Source organism: Micromys minutus, assembly GCF_963924665.1.
Source record: "Micromys minutus genome assembly, chromosome: 21".
NCBI lineage: Eukaryota > Metazoa > Chordata > Mammalia > Rodentia > Muridae > Micromys > Micromys minutus.
Window position 1 is genome coordinate 2,025,755 of NC_137956.1, and position 24,798 is coordinate 2,050,552.

At 42.1% G+C, this 24,798-nt stretch overlaps 1 protein-coding gene across 1 annotated transcript in view; it reads left to right on the plus strand.

Annotated features, from left to right (window-relative positions):
• The window catches only part of VPS13C (vacuolar protein sorting 13 homolog C), a gene marked incomplete at its 5' end in the record, with an annotated part of 135,437 nt that overhangs the window by 97,556 nt on the left and 13,083 nt on the right, over window positions 1–24,798 (plus strand). Inside the window, 23 exons of the mRNA XM_080934608.1 lie at window positions 704–825; window positions 1,420–1,714; window positions 3,002–3,391; window positions 4,740–4,844; window positions 5,595–5,759; window positions 6,446–6,574; window positions 6,837–6,970; window positions 7,579–7,705; window positions 9,352–9,587; window positions 11,568–11,709; window positions 12,982–13,122; window positions 13,936–14,017; window positions 14,144–14,213; window positions 14,865–14,976; window positions 15,083–15,196; window positions 16,407–16,546; window positions 18,365–18,446; window positions 19,040–19,153; window positions 19,865–19,940; window positions 20,264–20,427; window positions 20,713–20,758; window positions 22,632–22,755; window positions 23,136–23,250. Of these exons, the coding sequence (XP_080790734.1) occupies window positions 704–825; window positions 1,420–1,714; window positions 3,002–3,391; window positions 4,740–4,844; window positions 5,595–5,759; window positions 6,446–6,574; window positions 6,837–6,970; window positions 7,579–7,705; window positions 9,352–9,587; window positions 11,568–11,709; window positions 12,982–13,122; window positions 13,936–14,017; window positions 14,144–14,213; window positions 14,865–14,976; window positions 15,083–15,196; window positions 16,407–16,546; window positions 18,365–18,446; window positions 19,040–19,153; window positions 19,865–19,940; window positions 20,264–20,427; window positions 20,713–20,758; window positions 22,632–22,755; window positions 23,136–23,250 (3,225 nt within the window). The remainder of the gene's footprint in view (window positions 1–703; window positions 826–1,419; window positions 1,715–3,001; window positions 3,392–4,739; window positions 4,845–5,594; window positions 5,760–6,445; window positions 6,575–6,836; window positions 6,971–7,578; window positions 7,706–9,351; window positions 9,588–11,567; window positions 11,710–12,981; window positions 13,123–13,935; window positions 14,018–14,143; window positions 14,214–14,864; window positions 14,977–15,082; window positions 15,197–16,406; window positions 16,547–18,364; window positions 18,447–19,039; window positions 19,154–19,864; window positions 19,941–20,263; window positions 20,428–20,712; window positions 20,759–22,631; window positions 22,756–23,135; window positions 23,251–24,798) is intronic.

The window sequence follows — 24,798 nt, forward strand, 5'->3', positions numbered from 1 at the left end:
GTCAGTGTAGACTCTCCCCACCTAGAGGCTTCTGTGTGTGTTGTGTACAGAGCCCTCTCCACCTACAGGCTTCAGTGTGTGTCAGTATAGACTCTCCCCACCTAGAGGCTTCTGTGTGTGTTGTGTACAGAGCCCTCTCCCCCCTATAGGCTTCAGTGTGTGTTGTGTACAGAGCCGGCTTCAGTGTGTGTTGTGTACAGAGCCCTCTCCCACCTACAGGCTTCAGTGTGTGTTGTGTACAGAGCCCTCTCCCCACCTACCTCATGCGTACTGATTGGAACTCATCTACATTTTGGACCCTGTGACTTTTTAAGTTCTTAGTTCCAGCACAGACCCCAGTGCAGTTAGGAAAAGATTTCCATGGCTTTCCTCATTTCTTTGTCACATGGTATGTTAAAGGGAGGCTGTGATGGAGAAAACATGGCTGAAGTCTTCATAAATGGTACATCTTTAATGGTGGCATAGACTAACTACACGCGTGTAATATGTAGATGATGTGGCAATGCTGATTTGGAACTGTCACTTAAGTATTAAGTTTAGTGCTTATATATAATACTTAGATCCCTAAATATTGTTGTTAGCAAGTGAGAAAACCTTCCAGTATTAAGGTGAAACTTCTTAGATCTAAAATGAAGGTGTGTGCTACTAATGCTTTCTGTTTAACTAATATGCAATTTTAAAAGTTATGTATCCATTCCGACAGATTAAAAACCACTTCTCGATAGCATTTATCATCTACAAATTTGTCAAGAATGTTAAGCTGTTGGAGCGCATTGGAATAGCCAGACCTGAGGAGGAGTTCCATGTCCCCCTGGATTCCTATAGGTGCGCACCTCTGTGCATGTACTTAGCTTCCAAATGGGATGGTGGTCGGCAGAGCTGGTGTGGATGGCAGCGCTGCTGAGGAAGTTAAGGACTTTTAGGGTCTTAAAGGGTGCTGGGGTAGAGTCCAGAAGGGAGTGTGCACAGTTAGCATAGGGTGTGTGGAAATGCCATAGTAAAGCCTGTTAGTTTGTACAATTAACGTGAGTTGTTAGGTACATAAATTTAAAAAAAGTTAGAAAAGAAAATAAACTCGTGTATTCTTAGTTTTGTGAATTGTATCTCTATTTTAGGGAGAGCAGCCTTACATTTTTATTGTCCCAGCCACACAACAGCCATTTTTAGAACACCTAAGAGTTTATTCTTCATCTGATATTTGATACTTTGTAATTTTCTAAGATTATATATTCTATTAGCTTGCCTTTATGGTTAAAATGAAACTATTTCAAGTTGTCCTTCCTCTGTTGGCAGCTTTGTCACTTCCGGCATATTCTAAACCTTCTTAGCAGTGGTCTCTACGTTTGTAAGGATATCAGCACCCACCTTCTAGTCAGTGTGAAGAGTCTGAGGCTCTCTTTCCTTACCTTCCATCTGTAGATGCCAGCTGTATGTTCAGCCGGCTGGCAGCTTCGAGCAGCAGTACACACAGTCCAGCACGTACATTTCCTGGAAAGAAGAGCTTCACCGCAGCAGGGAGGTCAGGTGCATGCTGCAGTGTCCTGCAGTGGAAGTCAGCTTCTTACCCCTCATCGTGAACACCGTCGCCCTGCCCGACGAGCTGAGCTACATCAGTACCCATGGGGAAGACTGGGATCCAGCCTACATTATCCATCTTTATCCCCCTCTCACCTTGCGGAACCTTCTCCCGTATTCGCTAAGATACTTACTTGAGGTCTGTGCCTTGTATTTTTTACTTCTGTTGTATTACTATGCAGAGTAAATTCTCATTGTTTTGTGATGTTAGCCTAAATTGGTGTTTCCTGTTTGTAAGATGTGTTTATTCTAGTTAACCTGGCATAGCGTTGGTGGTTAGACCTTATGCTGTGTGTTTTCCGTGTTAGGATGCTTCAGTCCTCACGGTGGCCGTGGGCACAGACCTTTTAGCCCTTTTCACTGAGTCACAAAGGGATCAACTGATCCAAGTCCTGTTGCCACACAGTGGTAAAGCTGGGATTTACACCTCACAGTTCAGCTTTCCCCTCTTCTGTGTTGCCTGTCACAAATTAAAAGCCTAAACCGTCTTTTTATTACGTTGTCTTGTTACCTAAAGGAGGGAAAGATGCAAACAGGGAAATATCTCATCCTGATGTCTGCCTTAAAGTTTATGCTAAAAATAAAATTCACTATTTGCCGTGGGAGCACATGAAATATTATAAATATAATTAAAATTTTACATTATAAGTATGATTAAATTTACACATTCTATGATGTTTTAAAATGCAACAGCCTTAGGAAGTGTTTGGAACCTAAATGATTCATTTTTTTTATCAAACACGGATCCATTCCCGAGTAATGGAGACAGAAGTCAGTTAAATGTATAAAAGAAAGCCCCAGTAAGGAAGCCTGGTTTCTCTTGTTAGCATTCTTAGTTTTAAAAGGCGTATTGTCTGTTTTGAAGTGTGTATGTGTACGTGACTGAGAGCGGTGTCCAAGCAGTCCAGTGGGAGGGGTTCCCTGGAGTTGGGGGTGCAGGTGTCAGCCACACTCGGCCATGTTCTCTCCTGAAGGTCCTCTGCAAGCCCAGTACCTCTGGTCCATCTCTCCAGCCCTAGCATTCGCTTTTAAGGCAGATCTACCTTGCTCGGCATGACTTTCTGGTTCTGGAGTTTTAGTAGCCATGAGCCATGGTATAGGAACAGAGAGGATGACACTGGTGCCCAATAGTTCGCATGTTATAATCCAGCTCTAACGGGAATAGCTGGGGTCCAAGATCCAGTCTTCGTCTTGACATAGACACCGAGTTTTCTCAAACCGTAGCGTGGTTCGTCTATAGGATGACAAGAAGACACTCCCACTGTGGTGGTGAAAGAGGGTTTCCTTTGGAGCCCCCAGTACTTGCTGAGAATTTCTAACATATAAGCGTGGTTAGACCCGATGAGCAGCCTTCCTTGGTAGGATGTTTAGGACTGTGTAAAGTACAGATCTTGTTGTAACCTTGGTGCTGTGTGGTTGTTTTTAGGGAACTGCAGAGACCCACGAGCTGGCAGAAGGCTGCTCTGCCGATGTTCTACACTCACGAGTCAGCGGCGAGATCATAGAGTTAGTTCTGGTCAAGTACCTGGGCAAGAACTGGAACGGACACTTCCGCATTTGCGACACACTTCCCGAGTTCTTCCTCGTGTGCTTTTCCTCAGACACCGCGGAAGTGATGACAGTTGACGTGTCAGTCCATGTCAGGCGAACTGGCTGCCGAATGGAGCTGTCTGTCTTTAGTCCCTACTGGCTAATTAACAAAACATCTCGGGTTCTCCAGTATCGCTCTGAGGAGATACATGTTAAACACCCAGCTGATTTCAGGGACATCATTTTATTCTCTTTCAAGAAGAAGAACATTTTTAGTAAAAACAAGGTATGCTCTAGCAAGTTAAACTAGGAAAGCTACTAAACCTAGAGACTTGGGAATTTAAAAGTACGCTTGGCTGTGTGTGCATTGCTCTTGGTGTAAACTAAGTATGAGAAGACTCTAAAGACTGCAGATTCTAGCTGGACGTTAGGAACTTGCAGCGGCAGCCAGCTGAGGCAGGGCTTCCCGTTGGTCAGGGCCTGTCAGATAACTGCTGCTGAGGTCCTGCACATGAACAGTTTACTTTATTCCCTGCTCCTGTGCTGGCACGGCACGGGGAAACACTCAGCACTTGAACCGGGCCGCCTGTGCTTCCTAAACCTTCACAGAAGCCTGTGTCCGAGCATGGCGGCACTCCCTCTTCAGCTTTGTGTGCTGCGCCTCTACCCCGACTGCTAGTCTCCCCAACACTACCCACTCTCTCTGTCCTGTCTTATCTTCATTCTTAGACACTGCTCATCACTAATGTATAGATTCTTCTGTTTACAGTGACTCTTCATGTCCCAGTTCTGTCGCTTAGGGTCATGGGTCTTAAATCTCAGTGTCCATTTTTGTCTCCTAGATGGCTTTGCAGTTGTTTGCTGAATCCTCTCTAAGGTTCACTTTAGTGATTCTGGATGGAGCCTGTGAGTTATGTCTGTGACAGTCTCCATGCTGCTGTGTGGGGGCAACTCTTTAGAGTTTGGGTTAATTCACGGCATTGAGTTGCCTCTGTGTGTGGACTTGGGTTGTCCTGTGTTTTTTATGATCTTGGGGGATGGGTAAGGGTGAGCTGACTGCAGGAGCATGGGTCAGTCCCTTCTGCAGGACTCCACCTAACGCCCAGGGCTGGAACACGCTATTCCCTCACCGACTGTGTTTCGCACCTCTTGTGTGGTGTCATAATTATTAGCACGTGCTTCTTTTATCTGGGTTGAGTTCGTGCTCACTGAAGACAGCAGCTGTGTCCTGAGGTCTAGTCTGTCACAGTCTGTCCTTTAGCACCTGCTGAATGGCATGAAAGTTGTCTTTATCTGAAAAACCTTTGGGAGCTTTTTAATCTGCCATAAGTCTAGCATTGGGGAAAATGTAGTATTATGAGTCCCTTTAAAATCAACATGAAAGGCATGTCTAAATTCATCTATTTCAATTAAACAATTAAAGACAAATGTTCATTTATTGCCAAGGTGAATGGGATGGTAGGGCTATACTTCTCTTCTATGGTTCCCTACACCCACATAATATGGTTGTGACTGTATTTTTCTGTGTCTAAAGTTACTGGAGAGATTTTCAGAAGTCTAGAAATTTTTCTATAAAGTAAAATTAGTTTCATCTTTTAAGTTTCCTACATGATGTTATGTATTCTCTGGTGTAGGTACAGTTAAAAATTTCAACCAGTGCCTGGTCCAATGGTTTCTCACTGGACACCGTGGGAAGTTATGGGTGTGTGAAGTGCCCTGCCACCAATATGGAATACCTGGTAAGAGGGTCTGCTTTATGACTTCAGTAAACAAACTGGCTCCAAAATTACACAATCTCAAATCAAAATATTCTTTGGAAGGCTGTCTGTAGAGTTCTATGATTACTGTATCAAAGCAGAACTTGAGTTTGTCAAAATTTAAATGGGGTTGAATTTATTGGGCAATTTAAATAATATTCAAGATACACTAAAATCTTTATTTCATACCCTGTCAGTTATGTCTTAAATCCTAAGCTTAACTATTTTGAAAATTTGAATAATCTGATGCCACATGATTCATTTACTGATTCAGAATTCTAATTTTATTGGTAACAGACAAAGAAATAAAATTTGAGCCTAATAACTATAAGGCAATTAACATTTAGATTATTAGTAAGTTAAAGAAAATTAGATAGTAAATCTGTCATTACCAGTTGTCATTGAGAATGTGATCTGTATTCTGTAGTTGATTTCTGATAAAACTGATGTGAGAAGCCAGAGCTCACTGCTAGATGCAGTAGTAGAATATAGTTCTATTAGTTACTGTGGTAAGAATCCTACTCTGTGTATCCTGAGGCACTCGTGTGTGACCTGTGTCTTTATTAGTTACTGTGGTAAGAATCCTACTCTGCATCCTGAGGCACGAGTGTGTGACCTGTGTCTTTATTAGTTACTGTGGTAAGAATCCTACTCTGCATTCTGAGACACGTGTGTGTGACCTGTGTCTTTGTAACGGGCAGGAGGGTGATCTTGTTTGTTTTCTCCCCTCAGGTCGGGGTTAGCATCAAAATGAGCAGTTTTAATCTCTCACGGATAGTCACTCTCACCCCTTTCTGTACTGTTGCAAACAAGTCCTCTTTGGAACTGGAAGTTGGAGAGATTGCGTCTGATGGTTCCATACCAACCAACAAGTGGCACTATGTTGCTTCTTCAGAGGTAAAGTTCCCTACGATATGGCTGATTCCTAAAATGTACAGATAAACAGGGACATACGGATGTGCATCCCACATATACATACAGATGTGTGTCCCACTGTGACAGCAGCTCCGAAACACCTTTATTTCACACCATTAGAAAAGAATTGGTAATATTTACTATTAGCTCAGTCTAGATGGCTAGCAGTCATTTTCTAGTTATTCCCATATGACTAAAATTGGTACATGAACTTGGCAAGACACAGAAGCAAATGCAGTGAAGACTGGAGATTTTAAGTATACAGGATATAGAGGCATTCTCAATCAATAAGCTCTTGAGTTTCTTACAGTGCAATTACTTCAAGTAAATATAGATTAATAGATTTTTATTCTGATGAATGCCATGTTTCATGATTATGTCAGTAGCGTTTTTTGTTTGTTTATTTGTTTGTTTTTAAATGGGTTCTTGTTGTGTAACCCAGGCTGGCCTTAAACGTAGAAACCTCCTGCCTCAGCTTCTGGGTCTGCCACCACCCAGTGTTCTTGTCAGTGTTTTTACTCTGAAGTGTGGAGGACATTTCGGTAATTTAAATGACACTTTACTTAAATAAGATTTAGACTTATAAACTTGATTACCCAGTGTGCTTACCGAGCCAGTGCCTTATGTCAGCGCACAGTTTGAAATCTGGAATTATATTCATTTTTCAGTGCATTCCATTTTGGCCTGAAAATTTGTCTGGCAAACTTTGTGTGAGAGTGGTGGGCTATGAAGGCTTCTCCAAACCATTCTTTTACAACCGGCAAGACAATGGCACCTTACTGAGCTTAGAAGATCTGGTAAGTCTTCATATTGTATTGACCGTGTATTGACTTTTAAAAGTTGATTGCACATATTTCTGTGAGCCAAGCTATAGAGATCTGGAAATGACTTGTTGGGCTTCTGTGGGCATTTTTATGCCAACATATGTTTGTAAGAACGAGAGCCAGCAAGCACTTCAGAGAGTAAGGGATGCACTTGTACAGATGCTTGAATGTGGAAAAGTTCCATGGAATTGAGATACTCAGCCAGCAAGCTGAACATAGTCTTTTCCTGAAACAGAATGGAGGTATCTTGGTGGATGTAAACACTGCTGAACACTCAACTGTCATAACCTTCTCGGACTATCACAAGGGAGCCGCGCCTGCTCTGATAATGAACCACACACAGTGGGACGTCCTCACATATAAACAGAGGTATGAGACAGGTGGCATTAAAACGCCACTTGGCTTTCATTGATCCACCGTCCCTTCTGGGAAATGTTGCGGTTTCACACCCCAGATGTCTTCAGTCTTTACAACAGTGGTTATGGGTATGTGGTGTTTGTTCCCAATATGCTGGCAAGTTGTGACACAGCATTCACCAAACACATTTATATTTCCACAGCAAAGCTTACATGTACCATATGAACAAGTCAAATAGATGCTATTGAAGATCCCAGTCAGTTCAAATGGGTGTTTTTGCCAAATAGCTCGACTGGAAATCTGAGGAAAAAATTTTTGGGCTTTGGGTCTTTATGAACTTCAGAATGCAGACAAAGGACTGTGGAATTCTGTATAATAATTAAACATTATTCCTCCCCTAGTAATTTGGCAGTGGTAAGTGAACCTATTCTTGTAAATGCAACTCCGAAGCAGTACTGCACTGCCACATTCTGTCTGCCCAGGCTTCAGAACAGTCACAGAAAATGTTACTGTACTTGATTTGAGGCTGACTTGTATGTTACTAACTAAGCAAGTTCATGAGGCCTTTTTGGTGTCTCGAGGCCAAGACATGCTGATCTTCCCTCTGTCAACTGTTTCAGTGGGTCACAGGAAGAACTAGTGCTGCTGCCAGGAGAAACTCGACTCTTTGCCTGGGCAGATCCCACTGGCACCAGGAAACTCACTTGGAGCTATGCGGCTAACGTTGGGGAACATGATCTCCTAAAGGTACCGTTCAATATGAAAGTGCTATTTTCATGGAACTGAAGTGAATTGAAGTGTTTTAAGAAAGTTACTTTCGTGCTTTATATTGCAAACAATTTGTATTAGTTGTTTCTCTGGTTGCTATGATGAAGTACAACGGAAAGGATCTTTAAGGAGGAAAGTGTTTGGACCTCTGTAGTTCATGGAGATACAGTCTGTGAAGGCAGGGAAGGTGAAGCATCTGGTCTCATTGCATCGGAAATGATGGAGCAGGGCACTGAATGCTGGTTTTCTCTACTTCTATTCAAAAAATCCATCATAGACATGTCCAGAAATTCATTCCAAGGTGATTCTAGATCCTACCAACTTGATAATCAGTATAAACAATTACGGGCTCATTCCTGGTCAACCACAGAGCCAACCATTTACTTTCATAAACTTGCCTTCCACCCCTTGATCCTGTCCTGTGACCACTTAATAAGGCAAAATGCATTCAGCGAATCTTCACAAGACCCTCTGGTCCTTAACAGTCACAGCACTGTTTAGAACTGTGAGCCCTGGACAGTAATGAAGAAGTTACACATTTCCAACATACAGTGGCATAAAGCAGGCATTTCTAGTCCAAAAATCAGATGATCACACACAAACAAGAGAAGCCAGCAGGGAGAAAATGAAATCCTGCAGCTCCTGGCCCAGCATCTAGGGCCTGTGGAGGAATCACCTGAGGGTCAGAAGGCTGGGTAGCCCTGCCCTGCCCCTCTGCTGCCTGGAACAGACACAGCCTCTCACTCTAAAGCTGCCCCCACCTCCATCCATACCCAAGCTATTCTCATAGATGTCTCCTGGTTCCAGCATCTAACATCTTGGGATTTCCACTGCCACTTAGGTCCCCCTGACACACACACACACACACACACACACACACACACACACACACAGACACACACACACAGACACACACACACACACACACACACACACACGCACACACACAGCTTCTTATGATGATTTCTTAGTGGCCTTAGGGACTGTTCTCCAGTTTGGAGACAGGTAATCAAATTACCACACCAGTGCCAGTAAAGCATGCCCATGATCCTGCTCAGCGCCCTGTCAGCACTAGCCAGGAACCCAGTCTAAGGCACTGCTCTGTTAATGATAGGGACAAAAATAGTGTGTGTGTGTGTGTGTGTGTGTGTGTGTGTGTGTATGTGTTCACATGTATGTTGGCACATATATGAGACTGTGAGTACATGTACTTATGGATGTAGTACCATCCATAATTTGATTTCTGGTGTCTTCCTCAGTCATTTCCTACTTCATCAAGACAGGGTCTCTAATGTAGCTAGTCTAAGTAGCCAGTTTGCCCCCAGACTCCTCTGCCTCAGCCTCCAAAGTGCCGGGATGATCGGCAACCACACCTATAGGCAACAAAACCCTCCTAGCTTTTAAATGGGTTCTAGAGCTCCAAAATTTAGAACCTGCTCGTATTCCCAGACCTGGTGAGTGTACTGTTATTTTTATGTAAATGCTGGCTTTATGTCAGTTTGATGACTGGAGTTCTTTATCTTACGGTCATTCTTTTAAGCTTTTCTGATCTTCCCCAGTTATTATATTCAGTTTTAAGTATGAAAATTCCATACATGTTTAACTCTACATCTTTTTGTCTACAGGATGAGTGTGGTCAGTTTCCATATGATGCGAACATCCAGATACACTGGGTGTCCTTCCTTGACGGGCGCCAGAGGGTTCTGCTTTTCACGGACGACGTGGCTTTGGTTTCCAAAGCACTCCAAGCTGAAGAAATGGAACAGGCTGATCATGAAGTGGCCTTGTCACTTCACAGCCTCGGGCTCTCTCTGGTTAACAATGAAAACAAACAGGAAGTCTCGTATATTGGAATCACCAGGTATATACAAAGGGGGATAAGATGCAGGAATTCTTAAAAAGCCCCAAATTCACAACACCCACTTAGTGATAGTATATACAGACCATGTTCTCAATTTGACATACTTACTAAGTAACTGTTTGGACTGCCAGGTGATAGGTCCAGAGTCATAGAGGACTCAGGGGCCTTCTGCACCTTCATGTCAGTTGGCAGGGAAGAAAGTCAGTCTGTCTGCCAGCCCTTCCTGTCCTCTATCCCTCCCTCTTTCTTCCTGCCCTCTCTCCTTTCTTCCTGCCCTCCTTCCTTTCGTCCTTCCTTTTTTGCTTTAAAAAGTGAGTTACAAAACCATTGAGAAACACTGAAAATTGTATCTGCATCTGCAGTAAAAATAATTAATTTATGCAGTAGAAAATGGGGTGAACTACTATGTTCACTAGAGAAGCCACTAGAAATAAATTAGGAAAAAATGATCATAAGGGAAGCAAGGTTACACACACACACACACACACACACACACACACACACTTCTGTTCTCTGTGTTGTGTATCAACAGATGCTTGGTGAGAAATACTTGAATCTGTTGTGTGTTGTCAGACTCAGTCTGTGGTTTAACCACATCAGTTCTGTGACTTTACGGCAGTAGAAGTTCATTGTCCTGTGTCTCACCACACAGCAGCTGGGTGATGTAGCAGTGGAAGCCTCTCATACTCTTTAAATTCTGAGCCCAGAGTAAGTTCTTTCTGAAGGAAATAGTTACCCTTAACTGGAACTAGAACCCATCCTTTGCTCAAGAAATTGACAGTGTTTCTATATGAACTTGAATTGAAAATTAGAAAGCCAGATGGCAATGCTTATATGCAAAATTTATGTTTCCACGAACTCAGTTTTAAGATAGGTGATACTTAAATCATAAGCTATGTCAGACCATTGGTGTGATTTTCCTATGCTGTCTTAAGTCAAAGGTCTCCAATGATCATATGATTGTAAAGAACATATTTTATATCATAAGACTTTAATTGGTTGGCACAACATTTTTTTTTTTTCTGATCTTGATCTATGTGCGTGCGTACACGAGAAGGAAATGTTTACATTTCAAAATCTGACCAATTGAGGAACTTTTTTATAATCTGATTATTTGCAATGTACTAATAGGCTAAAAAGCAAGTATCGATACAAGAATCTATTAGAATTTTATAAACCCCTCACAGGTAATAATAAGATGGATACAATGTTCTCATAGATTGATGTCAGTACCTGGCTGTAACTGTCTGTAATAATGTTATAAAATGCCTGTTACAAATCAGCACAAATATAGGGCGGGAGAGATGGAGCAGAAGTTAAGAATATGTACTGCTCTTGACGAGAATCCAAAGGAGGTTCCCAGCACCCATGCTAGGTGACTCAGAAAAACCTCTGACTTCTGCTTCTGATGCCCTCCTTTGGCTCCATGAGCACTACACATAAGGGCATACACACACACACACACACAAACACACACACACACACATACACACACACACACACACACACACACACAGAGTTGCACACACACAAGACTTTATTTTTAAGAATCCACTTGAACAATTTGCACCTGACTTTGATAATCAGGAGCAATAATTCTGTAAAATATTGGCTTATTCACAAGAAATTTTAAATAGACTTTTTAAAAAAAATCGTGTTTAGTTTTTCTTATACGTTTTAAATTTCATTAGTTAAAAGTTTTTTTTTTCTTCCCTTGACATCATCAATGTACAGTCTATGTGGTTCTGTACAAAATAAACAGTCATTTGCTTGATGGATGTCTAAGTGTTTCCATGGCGAATATTTCCCCCAGCTTTGTTCTTCATGCCTCCAAAGGGAGGTGAACTTTGCTGTCTTAAAAGAATCTCTTGCACCAATGTAATTTTCACAGGATGTTGATATCCAGATAAATACAAAATTCAGCAACAGTTTCATGAAAATACATACTCAGAGCTTAATTTCCTTTGTGAATTATTTTAGCTCAGGTGTTGTTTGGGAGATGAAGCCAAAACAGAAATGGAAGCCATTTAGTCAGAAACAGATAATGTTGCTGGAACAGTCCTATCAGAAGCATCTTACATCACAAGACCGTGGCTGGATTAAGCTGGACAGTAATTTTGAGGTATGGTTTTTGGTTTTACAGTTTTATAGATACTTTGGTCTAGATAGTGGTACTACAGGTGAGTAAGGTTTAAATGTCCTATTACAGAAACTAACTTAAAAGTGAGCAGACCTGTATTTATTGGAGAGATTGTCAATATACTTAATTAAAACATAGTCACAGCACTATTTACCTTTGTCTTTCTTCTGTGTTGGTTGTTTTTCCTGCTGATCAGTTCCATGGAACTATTATTTTCAGTAAGCCTGTGAGGCTGTTGAAACCTTTTCTCACATTCTAAGTAAGGCCTTGATGAATATGATCAGGAGAAAACTTATTTCATGGATAGAAAACACACAGACTCTATTATTTTCATTCAGTGTGAATGGTTGTTGGATTTAGGTAAGCACCACAAATAGAGATGTGCTCTCCATGGTCACACAGTGAAAACACAGCGTCTTCTTTGTTTCCAGAGGAGTCCAGAAGCTTCACTGCACTTCTGGACTGTTCTGCTGTAGGCCTGAGCTTTGGATGCTCTTGTTTTGCTGTCTAAGGGCAGAATTTGCATAAACCCCTAGTCATATGACCTTCCTATACCCATCAGTGTTTGTGGGCTGGGTGATAATGTTTATGCCATTAAGTTATATAAAAACAAGCTTAACTTCATTATTAAACCAGTTTTTCTAAGGACTCCCTGGAATTTGGCAGGAGAGATGCTCAGCAGTTATGATCACTGGCTGCTCTTGCAGAGGTTTGATTCCTACAACCCATTGGCAGCTAATAATGTCCATTAACTCCAGTTTCAGGGGATTCAATGCCCTCCTCTGGGCTTCACTTCACACAGTGGTATACATGCAAATACAGGCAAAACACTCATACACATATGTAAAAATAAAATCTATAAAGTGAATGGCCTGGAATTCTGTATTTTAGCCATTTTTCTATAAAGCATTTCAATACAATTTCAGAATCCCAGTGCTTCTGCTGCAAAGGCTGTTGCTGCATATGACCCACAGAGCCCTTCTGGTTGGTGTAATGACTTGTTCTTGTAGTGTCTGAACATGGGGGGGGGTTGAGGCAGGAGGATTACTATGAGTTAGAGAACAGCCTAGGCTTTAGAGTGAGACCTGGCCTCAAAGGAAAACAAAGAAAACAGAATAACGCAGGCTACCTTGGTGAGACAGGGAGATTCCATGTACCCACACAACGCAAGGTCATGAAGGCCATGTTTTCAGTTCCGTTAAATAGCTGCTTGGTGGAACAAGCTCATCACAAAAGTGCCTTTCTTTCTTACAGGTCAATTTTGACAAAGTTCCAATGGAAATGCGCCTTCCTATCCGGTGCCCTATTAAACGGGACTTCTTATCAGGGATTCAGGTTGAGTTTAAGCAGTCTCCTCACCAGAGAAGCCTAAGGGCTCGGTTGTACTGGCTCCAGGTAACTAAGTAGATATCTGTGACCTCTTTGGAAAGCATAAAAGTGAAACCTAATTTACTAGGTCAACAAGCTGTCCTTGGTGTTAAATTATTATCTTCTGGGGTGCAGCCTGAGAAGAGTAGGGGTAGTGTGTATAAGGCCCTTGGTTCAGTCCTCAAAAATAAAGTTTTGTGTGTGTGTGTGTGTGTGTGTGTGTGTGTGTGTGTGTGTGTGTGTGTGTCTTACCCTGTGAATTCAGCTCCTCACTGTCCCAGACCAAACCACCACATGCTATTAAGAGTATCAGTCTGGCCTGCAAAGGGTGTTTTCCTACATTATTACGTTGTTCTTAAATGTTCCTTATAGTTTGCCATGAGAGCCCTAACTAATATTTTTTCTCTCACTCTTCATAGAAAAGAGCAGGGCTTTATTGGGTTATGTTTGGGGGTGATTGCTTAGTCGTCCTCCCTTCCCTGCCCTCTCTCCCCTCTTCTCCTCACCTCCCTTCATTCTCCTTCCACCTCCACCACATTTTATTTACAATATTTTCTGCTCTTTCTACTTTTTCTAATTTTGTGTTCACTCTCTACTTTCATTTTATTTGAGCCCATAGAATTAGACTGTCACATTCCAGAGTGCAGAAGAAGTCTTCTGCATGAAGTCAGTACAGCTCTGAGGGTTTTCATTTATTCTTAATCGATGAAGTGCCTCACTGGGGCACATAATGGTTTTCATAAAAAGTTGCTAATGGCATCTGTGTATGCAGATGCTGCGTATGCAGCAAGTGTTTATGTTGGACCTATTCTAACCTGACCAAATGGTTTGTGCTTCCAGGTTGATAATCAGTTACCAGGCACAATGTTCCCAGTTGTATTTCATCCTGTGGCTCCTCCTAAATCCATTGCTTTGGATTCAGGTAAAAAAAAAAAAAAGGAAAAAGAAAAGATAGCGACACCGACACACTCTTCATTATGACTTTAGAAGAGATCAGTCAGACTGCTGCAAAGGTTGACTCTGTTCTTCTGTATTGTGTTTCTTTTAGAACCCAAACCATTCATCGATGTGAGTGTAATTACGAGGTTCAATGAGTACAGTAAAGTCTTACAGTTCAAGTGAGTAGAGGTCTACTGTTTGGCTCCAGGAATTGAAACACAGTCAATTTTGAAAAGTAATTGTTTGTTTGGGAGTGATTTCTGTACAGAATCTCCTTTCTCAAAGAGTATATCAATCTGTACTATTGGGCTGGTGAACTTTTAAATACTTCAACATATTTTAAAATAGTCTGTATATACTTTCCAATTCAGAATTATATTAATCATCTCTAGTGCCAATTACAGTTTAAAGTATACAGATCCATGAGCTGTATTCTTTAAAGCAGACATCTTGAACTTTACGAATCAGATGAGATGTGTTATGTTTCTAGTTTATCGTCTCTCCTGTAACATGATAAATGTGGGCATTTTGACAAGTGCTAATAGAGCAGTATTAGTTGTGGTTTCTCCACAATAAGTGAGTCTCTGCTTAAGGAGACTTCGGTCTTACTAGCATAATGTTAAGACACAAAGAAGAAGAAACTGTAGCTTTTGGGTGAAAAGAGTCAGTTCTGACCATTTTTTGTTTCTGTTGAGATGAGGTCTCACTATGTAGCCCTGGCTGTCCTCAGACGAACAGAGACATGCCTGCTCTGCCCTTGAGAAAGGCTCAAATATGTGCACCACTACTCCTGGCTCAGAACATATATAATGTATGTTTATTCTCCACAGGTATTTTATGGTCCTCATCCAGGAAATGGCCTTAAAGGTTGATCAGGGATTCCTTGGGGCTATTATTGCCCTGTTGACCCCCACAAATGATCCTGAGGCTGAAAGAAAACGGGTAACAATTTTAATTTCTTTTATTTATTTCAAACATAAAGAAAACATTAGCCATTTTTGAAATAATTCTTGGAGTGAGAAAAAAATTAACATTTAATTTTTTTCAGACAAAGTTAATCCAACAAGATATTGATGCTCTCAACACAGAGTTAATGGAGTCTTCAATGACTGATATGTCAACCCTGAGTTTCTTTGAACATTTCCACATTTCCCCTGTTAAGGTTTGTTATTAGAAGGTAGAGTGTGATTGCCACTGAGCTTTCAGAGGGTCTGTAAACAAGTTTAGCTTCATTTGTTACATCAGGTATTTGTGGGGTTTCATTTGACTAATGGTGACAATTAAGACAGTCATCTGTGACATATGTACAGCCATAATTCCCACAGAGGAACCACCAGAGCATGTTCTCCAGTATTGAATTAATAACCCCTGTGCCCAGGAAGAAGCTGACAGTGGTGTTTCTTAATTAGGCGTAGCGTGCTCACCAGTGTTCGATGTTTGGGCTGCACTTTTTAGCAGCCACTGTTGTCTGAACAGAGCTGCAATGGGTGCCCTCCCCAGCACAGGAAAGCGCTGAAGTGAGCATTATGCTGTTGACTGCTGCTTTTGCTCCTTCTTGAGTGTGATCATAACTAAGGGGGTGGAAAATCGAATACCTTTCGCTTCCCTGACTTTGTACTTTGTGAACCCATTTCCCTTCTCCCTTTTGTTCTTTCAGCTCTTACAGGGAAGAACAACTTCTTAGTAAATACACAAATGCAGTCAGCTAGAGTTCACTGTATTTGTGTAATTATCTAGATTGACAATTACAATATTGATGCTTCTTTGCATTCTCAGGAGCCAACTACAGCACCGCAGACTGGGTAATAGTCACCAGTCTGTTCATCCGACAGGATGCATAAAACAGAATTGCTATTCAAAACCGTTCTGTTAGTTTGGAGATATCTGGCATTTCCAGAGCACTAAGTCTAAAATTGATTTATGTAATAGATTATATATAGTTTCATTCTACAAGGAAAGTTCAGTTGTTATAATTGGGATTAATGTTTTCAACATAAGTTTTCAGAGTTTGTTATTGTTAATTGTTTTATAAATGCTTTGCATGAATTAGATAGAAATAGATGCTTAGCCATTGTTTGGTCTGGGGGGGGTGTTTGTGTGCCTGGTGGGGTGTTTTACTATGAGATAGTGATTTCATTTTGCATAGGTTAATAGTCTTTTCTATCTGGACACAGAGGCATTTATTCACTTTGGGAGTGGAACATTAATCTTAGATTAGATGGACAGAAATCAAATGTACATGCACTGATGTTTTGTAGTATGTGAGCAGGCTGCAGGAAGCTTCCCCAGGGCACCTTTGGTGGTGCTGGAAGATCTGGTTTTACACAGCCGTGTTCAGGTTTTTCCTGTACTGAATGCTATTTTTCTTTCAGTTGCACTTGAGTCTGTCTTTGGGATCTGGAGGTGAGGAATCAGACAAAGAAAAACAGGAAATGATTGCAATTCATTCTGTGAACCTGCTGTTGAAAAGCATAGGTGCCACTCTGACAGATGTGGATGACCTCATCTTCAAGTAAGGGCCTTGTGAAAGTGCATGCTGGGAGGCACTCCTCAAAGTGCTCCAGGGCATTGGCTCTCTGGTTAGTGCAGCCTTAGCTTAGAGAGTCTTCCTGCTCTGTGTCTAGTTATACTCCTGGCTTTAGGACAAGTTATAACTTGTTTACCTGAGGGAAAAACCCCTTTTAGATTATCATCATCTCATGTGTGTGCTAAGTTTCAGAGAAAAGGAGAGGAAAAAATATAAAATGCAAAGTGAAAGACTTGAAAAAGTTAAGGGCTGGGGAGAAAGCTCAGCTGGCGAAGAGCTTGAGGCCTTCAAAGCTCAGTTCTCAGAACCCACACAAAATCCTCAGTGCTGGGGAGGTGGAGGCAGGTGGGTCTGTGGGTCTCACTGTACAGACAGTCCATACCAATATGAGTGCCCATCTCAGAAAGAATGGCACACAATACCGTGGGTAGCATACATGGTTGACCTCTGGCCTCGACATAGTACCATGCCACAAGCATTCATACACACAAAAGCAAACACATAAGTAGAAGTTGTTATAGAACAAATCTCAGGGTAGTGTTGTCTTTTTTTAAAGCAGTGACAAAATTCCAGTGGGAAATACTAGCTAAGACTGACTGCATACAAGCTAAATACTCAGGCTAAAGATTTAGCTCAGTGGGAGAGCGTGTGTGTGTGTGTGTGTGTGTGTGTGTGTGTGTGTGTGTGTGTGCGCACACACACACACACAAGTACATGTATGTATGTGAAAGAGGTGGGAGGGAGGGAGGGAGGGAGGGAGGGAGAGAGAGAGAGAAGACCTTCAGTTTAATCTCTCCAAGTGAAAAGAAAATGGCAACCCTAACACTCCTCAAAAGGACCCTGTGGTATAGGATGACAGATAAGACAGGGAAATGGTTCTTAGTGTCAACGCCAGACACTGAGAGGGAGAATCAGGGACAGAGCAGCCACAGACTGTGGAGGTGTCACAGAAAGATGATGGCAGTGCCAGGTGGGTATTAGAGATGTTCGCCGTTGTTATTAGAAATACAGGCAAATGAAGTGAAGAGTTCAAAACATGATAATTAACACCAGAGATGCGTGACTTTAAGAAATGGGTACCTTAAAAATGCTAGTGTGTAAATGGAAACTTCTAAGTGCATACATACATATGCAGATACACACACAAAGATGCCTTTAGGGATTTTGTTGTTGATTACTGAGTGAAGGGGCTCAGTTGTAAAATGACCCTGAAATACAACCAAAGAGTTACGGCTACTCTGCCTGGCAGTGCTCTGGGGATGCCAGGAAAGAGTATAACAGCCCTGGGCATGTCGGAAAGCAGGGATTGCTACACATGCTACACATGCAGATGCTTACAGGGAATCTTGAGTCTTAAAGTGACATACAGAATGTTTCAGGGTTTGTGGATGCATAGAAAAGAGAGAATCAGAAGTGGGAAGCAATAAGAAAGAACTTAAAATTTTACCATATTTTATCATGATATTGATTGTGTGTGTGTGTGTGCGTGTATGTGTGTGTGTGCGTGAACATGTTGCATACATGCATGAGTGTGTACTGCTGAGTATAAAACCAGGAAGTCATATAGTGAGTGCTCTATCATTGCGCTACATCTCCAGCTTTGTAGCTGACATTTAAAAGCCATTTTCTTCTTTATTTATTCATAAGAATCTTACATGAGAATTCTTGTTTTTAGAACATTTCATTACCATACTATTTAGATGCCAACTATAAATGAAATGTTACTGGAATTAGCTGCTACCCTTGGTTTCTTGATGCCCAGAGCATCATTGTAGCCTTAGCTCTTTTCCTTGTCTCTGCCAGACTTGCTTACTATGAGATTCGCTATCAGTTTTACAAGAGAGATCAGCTTGTGTGGAGTGTCGTCAGACACTACAGTGAGCAGGTAAGTTCCTCCTGGCCTGGGAACACACTTCCTGAAGCACCATAAAGCAGGCACATGAGGGCACAGCATGGGTGAGGAGCTTATGTGGCTCAGTAGGCAAGGAGAGTGCAGTGCTACCTGCCACTCAGGCACAGTTGCCGGGGACAGCAAGGCTGCCTTGCTTTTCTTCTGCTATAGCGAGATTGTTCTTGGGCTACATGTGAGCAATAGGCTCAAACAAATAAAATTTTCCTTATTCTGCCGTGATTACTAGTGATTTCCTATATGGTTTAATGATGGTAAAATCGTAAAGAATGCTAATGAGCACTGAATTTTGTACTCGTTGCTGTGTGTACTCTTTACGCAGGGCAGTGTGATCTTACGTTTTATAGCAGGGCAGGCCAACACGAAAGACCAGATGACTTGTCTGGGGTCACTGGTTACTAAATGGCAGGTTGTTGGTTTAAGGCACACGTTGGGATATCAGGTTGGAGGTGCTGGTGGTCATTGCACACACTCTGCCTTAACGGTTGTCCCTGTCATTGTCTCTTCCCATTACTTCCGGAACACTCTTCAGCATTCAGAAAGGACTTAATTATGCTTTTCTTCTTTAGTTCCTGAAGCAGATGTATGTGCTTGTATTGGGCTTAGATGTGCTTGGAAACCCATTTGGACTGATCAGGGGCCTGTCAGAAGGAGTTGAAGCGCTATTCTACGAGCCATTCCAGGTACTGGCTTCTTAGTCCTGTGTGTGTTTGCAGAGACAAATGCCCTGCTTTCCTGTGACAAGTACTTGTATTTTAACTGTATATGCCAATGAAATAATGTTTAAATAATAATAAAAAATCAGTTTTAGGTTTTTATTTAAAGTACTTTAGATGACTTTGAAAGGTTTACATTCAAATGAGCACATTTAATGTTTATCTTGGGTAGTAAAGTGCCCGAGTTTTCTGGTATTTCATGTAGTTATGGGTGTCTGAGTGCTGGGTAGATTAGTGTCTGCTGCTGTGGAAGGGCTCTAGGGAACGGACTGTCCTTGGTGCTTTTACCTCACATGCTCACCTTTGTTCCAAGAGTCCAGAAGACCAAAGTCTTAGGGTTGTGGAAGGACCACATGGTGAGAGTAGGAGAGCCAGGCAGTGTAGACCCCGCTGGCTTTGGAATGCTAGCAGAGTGTCCTGAGAATCCAGCTGCATGCTGTGGTCATGCAGTGGTTGACACCTGTGCAGTGTTCATTGTGGGATGTGCTGAGATTATGTGGGTAGAAACATTAACCACAGTCAGTATAAATCTAGGAGGGTTTCACATAGAGTAGCAATGGCTTTGGTCTCCGTCTTTATGGAGTTTTATACTTTCTTCGTCTTCAAGGACTCTTCAGAATACTGGGTTAAAAGTCTTAGGCTTATTAAAGTCTAATACTGAACTTTCTTTTGGATCAGGGTGCTGTCCAAGGCCCTGAAGAATTTGCTGAAGGATTAGTGATTGGGGTGAGAAGTCTCTTTGGACACACAGTAGGTGGGTATGATCAGTGTGTGTCCGTGTACGTAATTACTGCTCTAAAGTGCACCGTTTATGGAAAGCAAGTGGTTATATGCAGTAAGAGAGAGTTCACCTTCCTAATAAACTCTTAAAGCACATTTTCTTCATTTCAACTGGGCGAGACTTAGCAGTGACCTCCTGGGCTCTTAATGTTCACAGGTTGGATGAGTTACTTCCCGTAATAGCAGAAGTCCCTAGTAATTTTTCATGTGCATGTGAGAAGGCACTGTGGTACTTGTTTGAAGCAGGCGCTGCTGTCCTGTGCCTAGTGGCCGCTGACGTCGTGGTGTGCTCCGTAGGTGGTGCAGCAGGAGTTGTATCTCGGATCACCGGATCTGTTGGGAAAGGCCTGGCGGCAATTACAATGGACAAAGAGTATCAGCAGAAGAGAAGAGAGGAGATGGGCCGGCAGCCTAAAGATTTTGGAGACAGTCTTGCCAGAGGAGGGAAAGGCTTCCTGCGTGTGAGCATCCTGTTGAGCCTTCAGGACTCTATCACAAGTGCACTGTAGCTATTAGACTAGTGACATATGATTTGTGGCTCCTTTTTACTGTGAATTTCCTACGATTTAATGTTTGTAAAATCAATGTGTGCACTTACATGTGCATGTTGTTCACTGTTAAGTCCTTAATCTTATAAAACAAAAACCAGGGAAAAAATGAGTATGTGTATGGCGCCCTCTAGTGTTTGGTTTAGTGTCAGGCACCTTTGGTTTGCTGGAGACTTGATGGATTTATTTCTCTTGCAGGGAGTTGTTGGTGGGGTGACAGGAATAATAACGAAGCCTGTGGAAGGTAGGTAGAAAACACTTCTGCCCAGAGGGCAAGGGTACGTGCATGCCAGATGCTACTGATGTCCGTGTTTGATTGAGAGGGTCATATTACAGTTGTGATTATCAGTGTTGTCTAAAGAAAGCAGAGAGGTTAAGTAGTGACTGACCCAGATTTTGAATGATGCCCTCATCAAGGCCAGCAGAAAACTAGATTCTCCAAGGCCCTCACAGTAGTATTGGGACATGTTATGTGTCCTAGTTTTAAAGTTTTTTGCATCATAAAGTGACAGTAAGCTTGCATACTAGCATGAAGACAGACATGTAGGCCAATGAGCCCTTGCAAGGGTCTCTAAGAGAGTCGCCAAGCTGCGTCTAGCAACAGCTTCAGCAGATGGGACATGTTCATGTGGAGAACAGTAATCCAGCCCTTATATACACTGTGTGTAAAAGCGAACCCAGGATGGGAGAAGTACCAGAGGGTGAAAGCAGATGTCGGAATGCAGAAGCAGACTCAGCAGCTACTGCTGTGGTTTGGCGGAGCCCTTCCAGACAGGACACCAAGGCTTGGGTGACAAAAGACAAGGCAGATAAGTTGGACTCAGTGAGATTTAAGTTCCTATGTATTGGAGGATCCAGTGAGGAAATGAAAGGGACAGTTTGCCAAAATTGAAGCTCATGTTTTGGAAAATATGAGAAAAAAAACCATAAAAAGAAAAATAAACAAAATGAGGTTAGAGTCTTATACTATATTTGATAAGAGATTTATTGTCTGACTATTGAAAGGTTACAATAAGAAGATAACTAACCCAACTTAAAACAGGAAAAGGATCTGAAGACTGTTCCTCAAGGGAGATGCCCGAGTGTGCACTTTATTCCTTGGGAAGTGTGGATGGAAATCTAAGCTAGAGCTCACTGACATCAGTTAGGATGTGAAGTTAGTCAGTGAGGGTGGGGGCAGTTGGATAGCCATAGCTGCTGATGGGAGTGTGCAGCAATGCGGCCACTTAGAGGAGAACGTTCTGCCTGCCCCTCTACAGTTACACTCGGAAATGCCACGAGTCAGCAAGTACCCCCAAGTGTTGAGAACAGACTTTCAGTCTTACATGCAAATGTTTGTAGATTCATTATTCATAGTAGCAAGAACATAGAAAGACCTGTCTATCGCCACTGCATGAAAACATAAAATATGGCATATCTGCTCAATGGCGCGGTGTAAATGGATTTAGAATGCATGATTCTGAGTAAACATTGCCCAGTCCCGAGACACCGTTCAGTGAAAGCTACTCAGGTATGGTGTCCAGATGAGCAGCTCCAAAGAACTTATACTGGGTGATTGCTAAGTGTGAAGAGGTGGGGACAGGGAGGAGAGGAGGTGGGCCAGATGGGTTCAGATGAGGTAGGGAGCAACTGTAGGCACAGTGTCTTTCTGAGATGACGGGGATTTCCTAAAATTGTGATAGTGTTACAGTTCTTAATAGACCAAAAGCATTTAATGTACAGTTAATTATATTATATTATATTATTATATTATAGTGGGGCATTTTATAGTGTGTGAACAGAATTTTTAATACTGCTTAGATACCCTAATGGCTGTGGTGGAATGAGTGAATGCTCTCTGTAAGTTCTCCCATCTCCCTGGCATGCACACAGACTAAGCTGTATCAGTCCTCTCAGCTCTGTGGGCCTCAGTATCCCGGAGATCTCTGCCCATCCTTGGCATAAGCATCTGCTGAAGCAGTCTGACTTCAGCCCAGGAATCTGTGGTTTGAGAACAACCATGTTATTACAAGACACCTAAATACTTGTGGTTTCTGAGTTGGCCTGTGTTTTTGTTGCGTTCAGACTTGCTTACGTTAAAGTATCGTTGTGTATTTGTTATCTTTGGTTTCCTAAAGGTGCTAAGAAGGAGGGCGCTGCTGGCTTCTTTAAAGGAATTGGAAAAGGGCTTGTGGGTGCCGTGGCTCGTCCGACAGGCGGGATCATAGATATGGCTAGCAGCACCTTCCAAGGCATTCAGAGGTAAGGAGGTTCATGCACGGGCGGGTGTGCTGTGTTAGCCTGCTCTTAAGGCTCTTGGGTCTCATTGGACACCATGGAGGCTGTCTAAGGCCAAGTGCTACGGGGAGGAGTTACAAAGTGAACCTTACAGCCCAGCTTTCCTTTCATTTCATATTCAGACACGGGTAGACAGCAAGGCTAAAGAATGTCCATGACCTCTCAGAGTCTGACTCTTTCTTTAAGAAAAGAGTGAATGTTTAGGCATGGCTTTAACAATTTTTCTCCACTTTGAAAGAGTTTTAAAAATTACTAATAGTTTTCACTCATTATTTGTGAGTTTGATGAACATAAATTTTTCTGATTTTGAAAGGTGATCACATGTCTTTTGTTACGTTATTCAGGGTAGCAGAATCAACCGAGGAGGTCTCCAGCCTCCGTCCACCTCGCCTGATCCACGAAGATGGCATCATTCGTCCATACGACAGGCAGGAATCTGAGGGCTCCGACTTACTAGAGGTAAATGCTGTTCTTCGTGGTCTGAGATGGAATGACTCTAGGACACAGACGTCACGGGTGGTGTTTAAAGTACCCGATTGTGAATCTCTGAAAGTCTTCATGGTTTATGGAGTAGAATTTGTTCTGTATGGTGGCCTGGCATATTGAGGGGAGCTAGCTGGTTACCCACATTCTGTGTGGTACAGGAGCGAGGCACGAGGCCTTTTCTGTGCTGTCCCATTGCCCCCGTAGCAGCTTGCTCAGCTACTGCTTCATTGGCTTCTTCATTGTGCCTGGTGCTGGACCTTCCACTGCTGCCCTTGGCTCTCAGCCACACTACCCGACTCCTCTTGCTGTGAGAACTAAAACTAGTCTGTGAACCAGGACTAGAGGAGAGACAAAGATTTTTAAAAATTAATGTATTTTGACATTTTATCTTGGCTATAGCTTCACTATACTTAAATAATATGTATATGTTTAAGTTGCTATTCTCCTATGACTGGCTTTCCCTCAACTGAGATTTATTAATATTTTCATAGTTTATGATAAAGATGACTTAGTTATTCTTAACCCTTGGTTTTTATTATATGTGATTGCATTTTATCTTTTTGCATGCTTCTAACTTTCTTTTCTTTCTTTTTCTGCCTACACAGCAAGAACTGGAAACACAGGAGTAATGTTTCCTGTACTGCCCGATTCCATCCTTAAACTCAGCTCAAACTCCTATTGTTTAACCATGTGTGAATCAGACTGAGGCCCGTCTTAATGAGATTTCTTTATAATTCTCCTTTCCATCTGAGCTTTAAAAAATGGCGGCCCATAGTTGAAAATTGTGGCTTCATGTCATTCTACATAGGGAATAACTAACTGCTGGTTTGGGGTCGGGAGGTCAAAGGATGTTGAGCCCAAAGCACATCTTTTGCTAAGTTTTGGCAATTGCATCACTTACGTATTGGATTGTTCGTGTACACTTCAGATGAAGTTGAGAAGGGTAGCTCTGTGCAGTGAATGTCGATGTTCCTGAATCTCAGTGATAGAATTATGTAGAATTCTCCACATAACACCCCAAACTTACTCAAGTTATGGGACTATTAACCTGGGACATAGTGTTTTAATAACTAGTATGACATTTCTCTGCGCTGTTCTTAGACCTGAGATAGTCTTAGCACAGGAACTGTGGGAGAATGTTCCTTCAGTATGTTTTTTTTTTTTTTCTTCTTAAATCAGTTATGGCTAAATAAATGTGGTAATTGTATTCGGTCTGCACCCCTAGCCTTTATCAGGGATGCTTTTGGAAAACTGAGTCCTATTTTTGGTTACACTTACTTCATAATTACTGGTTTTAATTATCGTAAGTAGAGTTAGTAACAGAACATGTAATTAGGCAAATTACCTCTGTGGCAGCTGAACGTATAGATATCTCTCCTTTTATAAACAAACTTAGAGGTCTGGGAGATGGCACAGTTGGTAAAGTCTTTCTAGCAAGCACAAAGATCTGAGTTCAGATCTCCAGTACCCATAGAAAAGCCAAACGTGATGGGTGGTACGTGTCTGTACTCCAACAGTGGA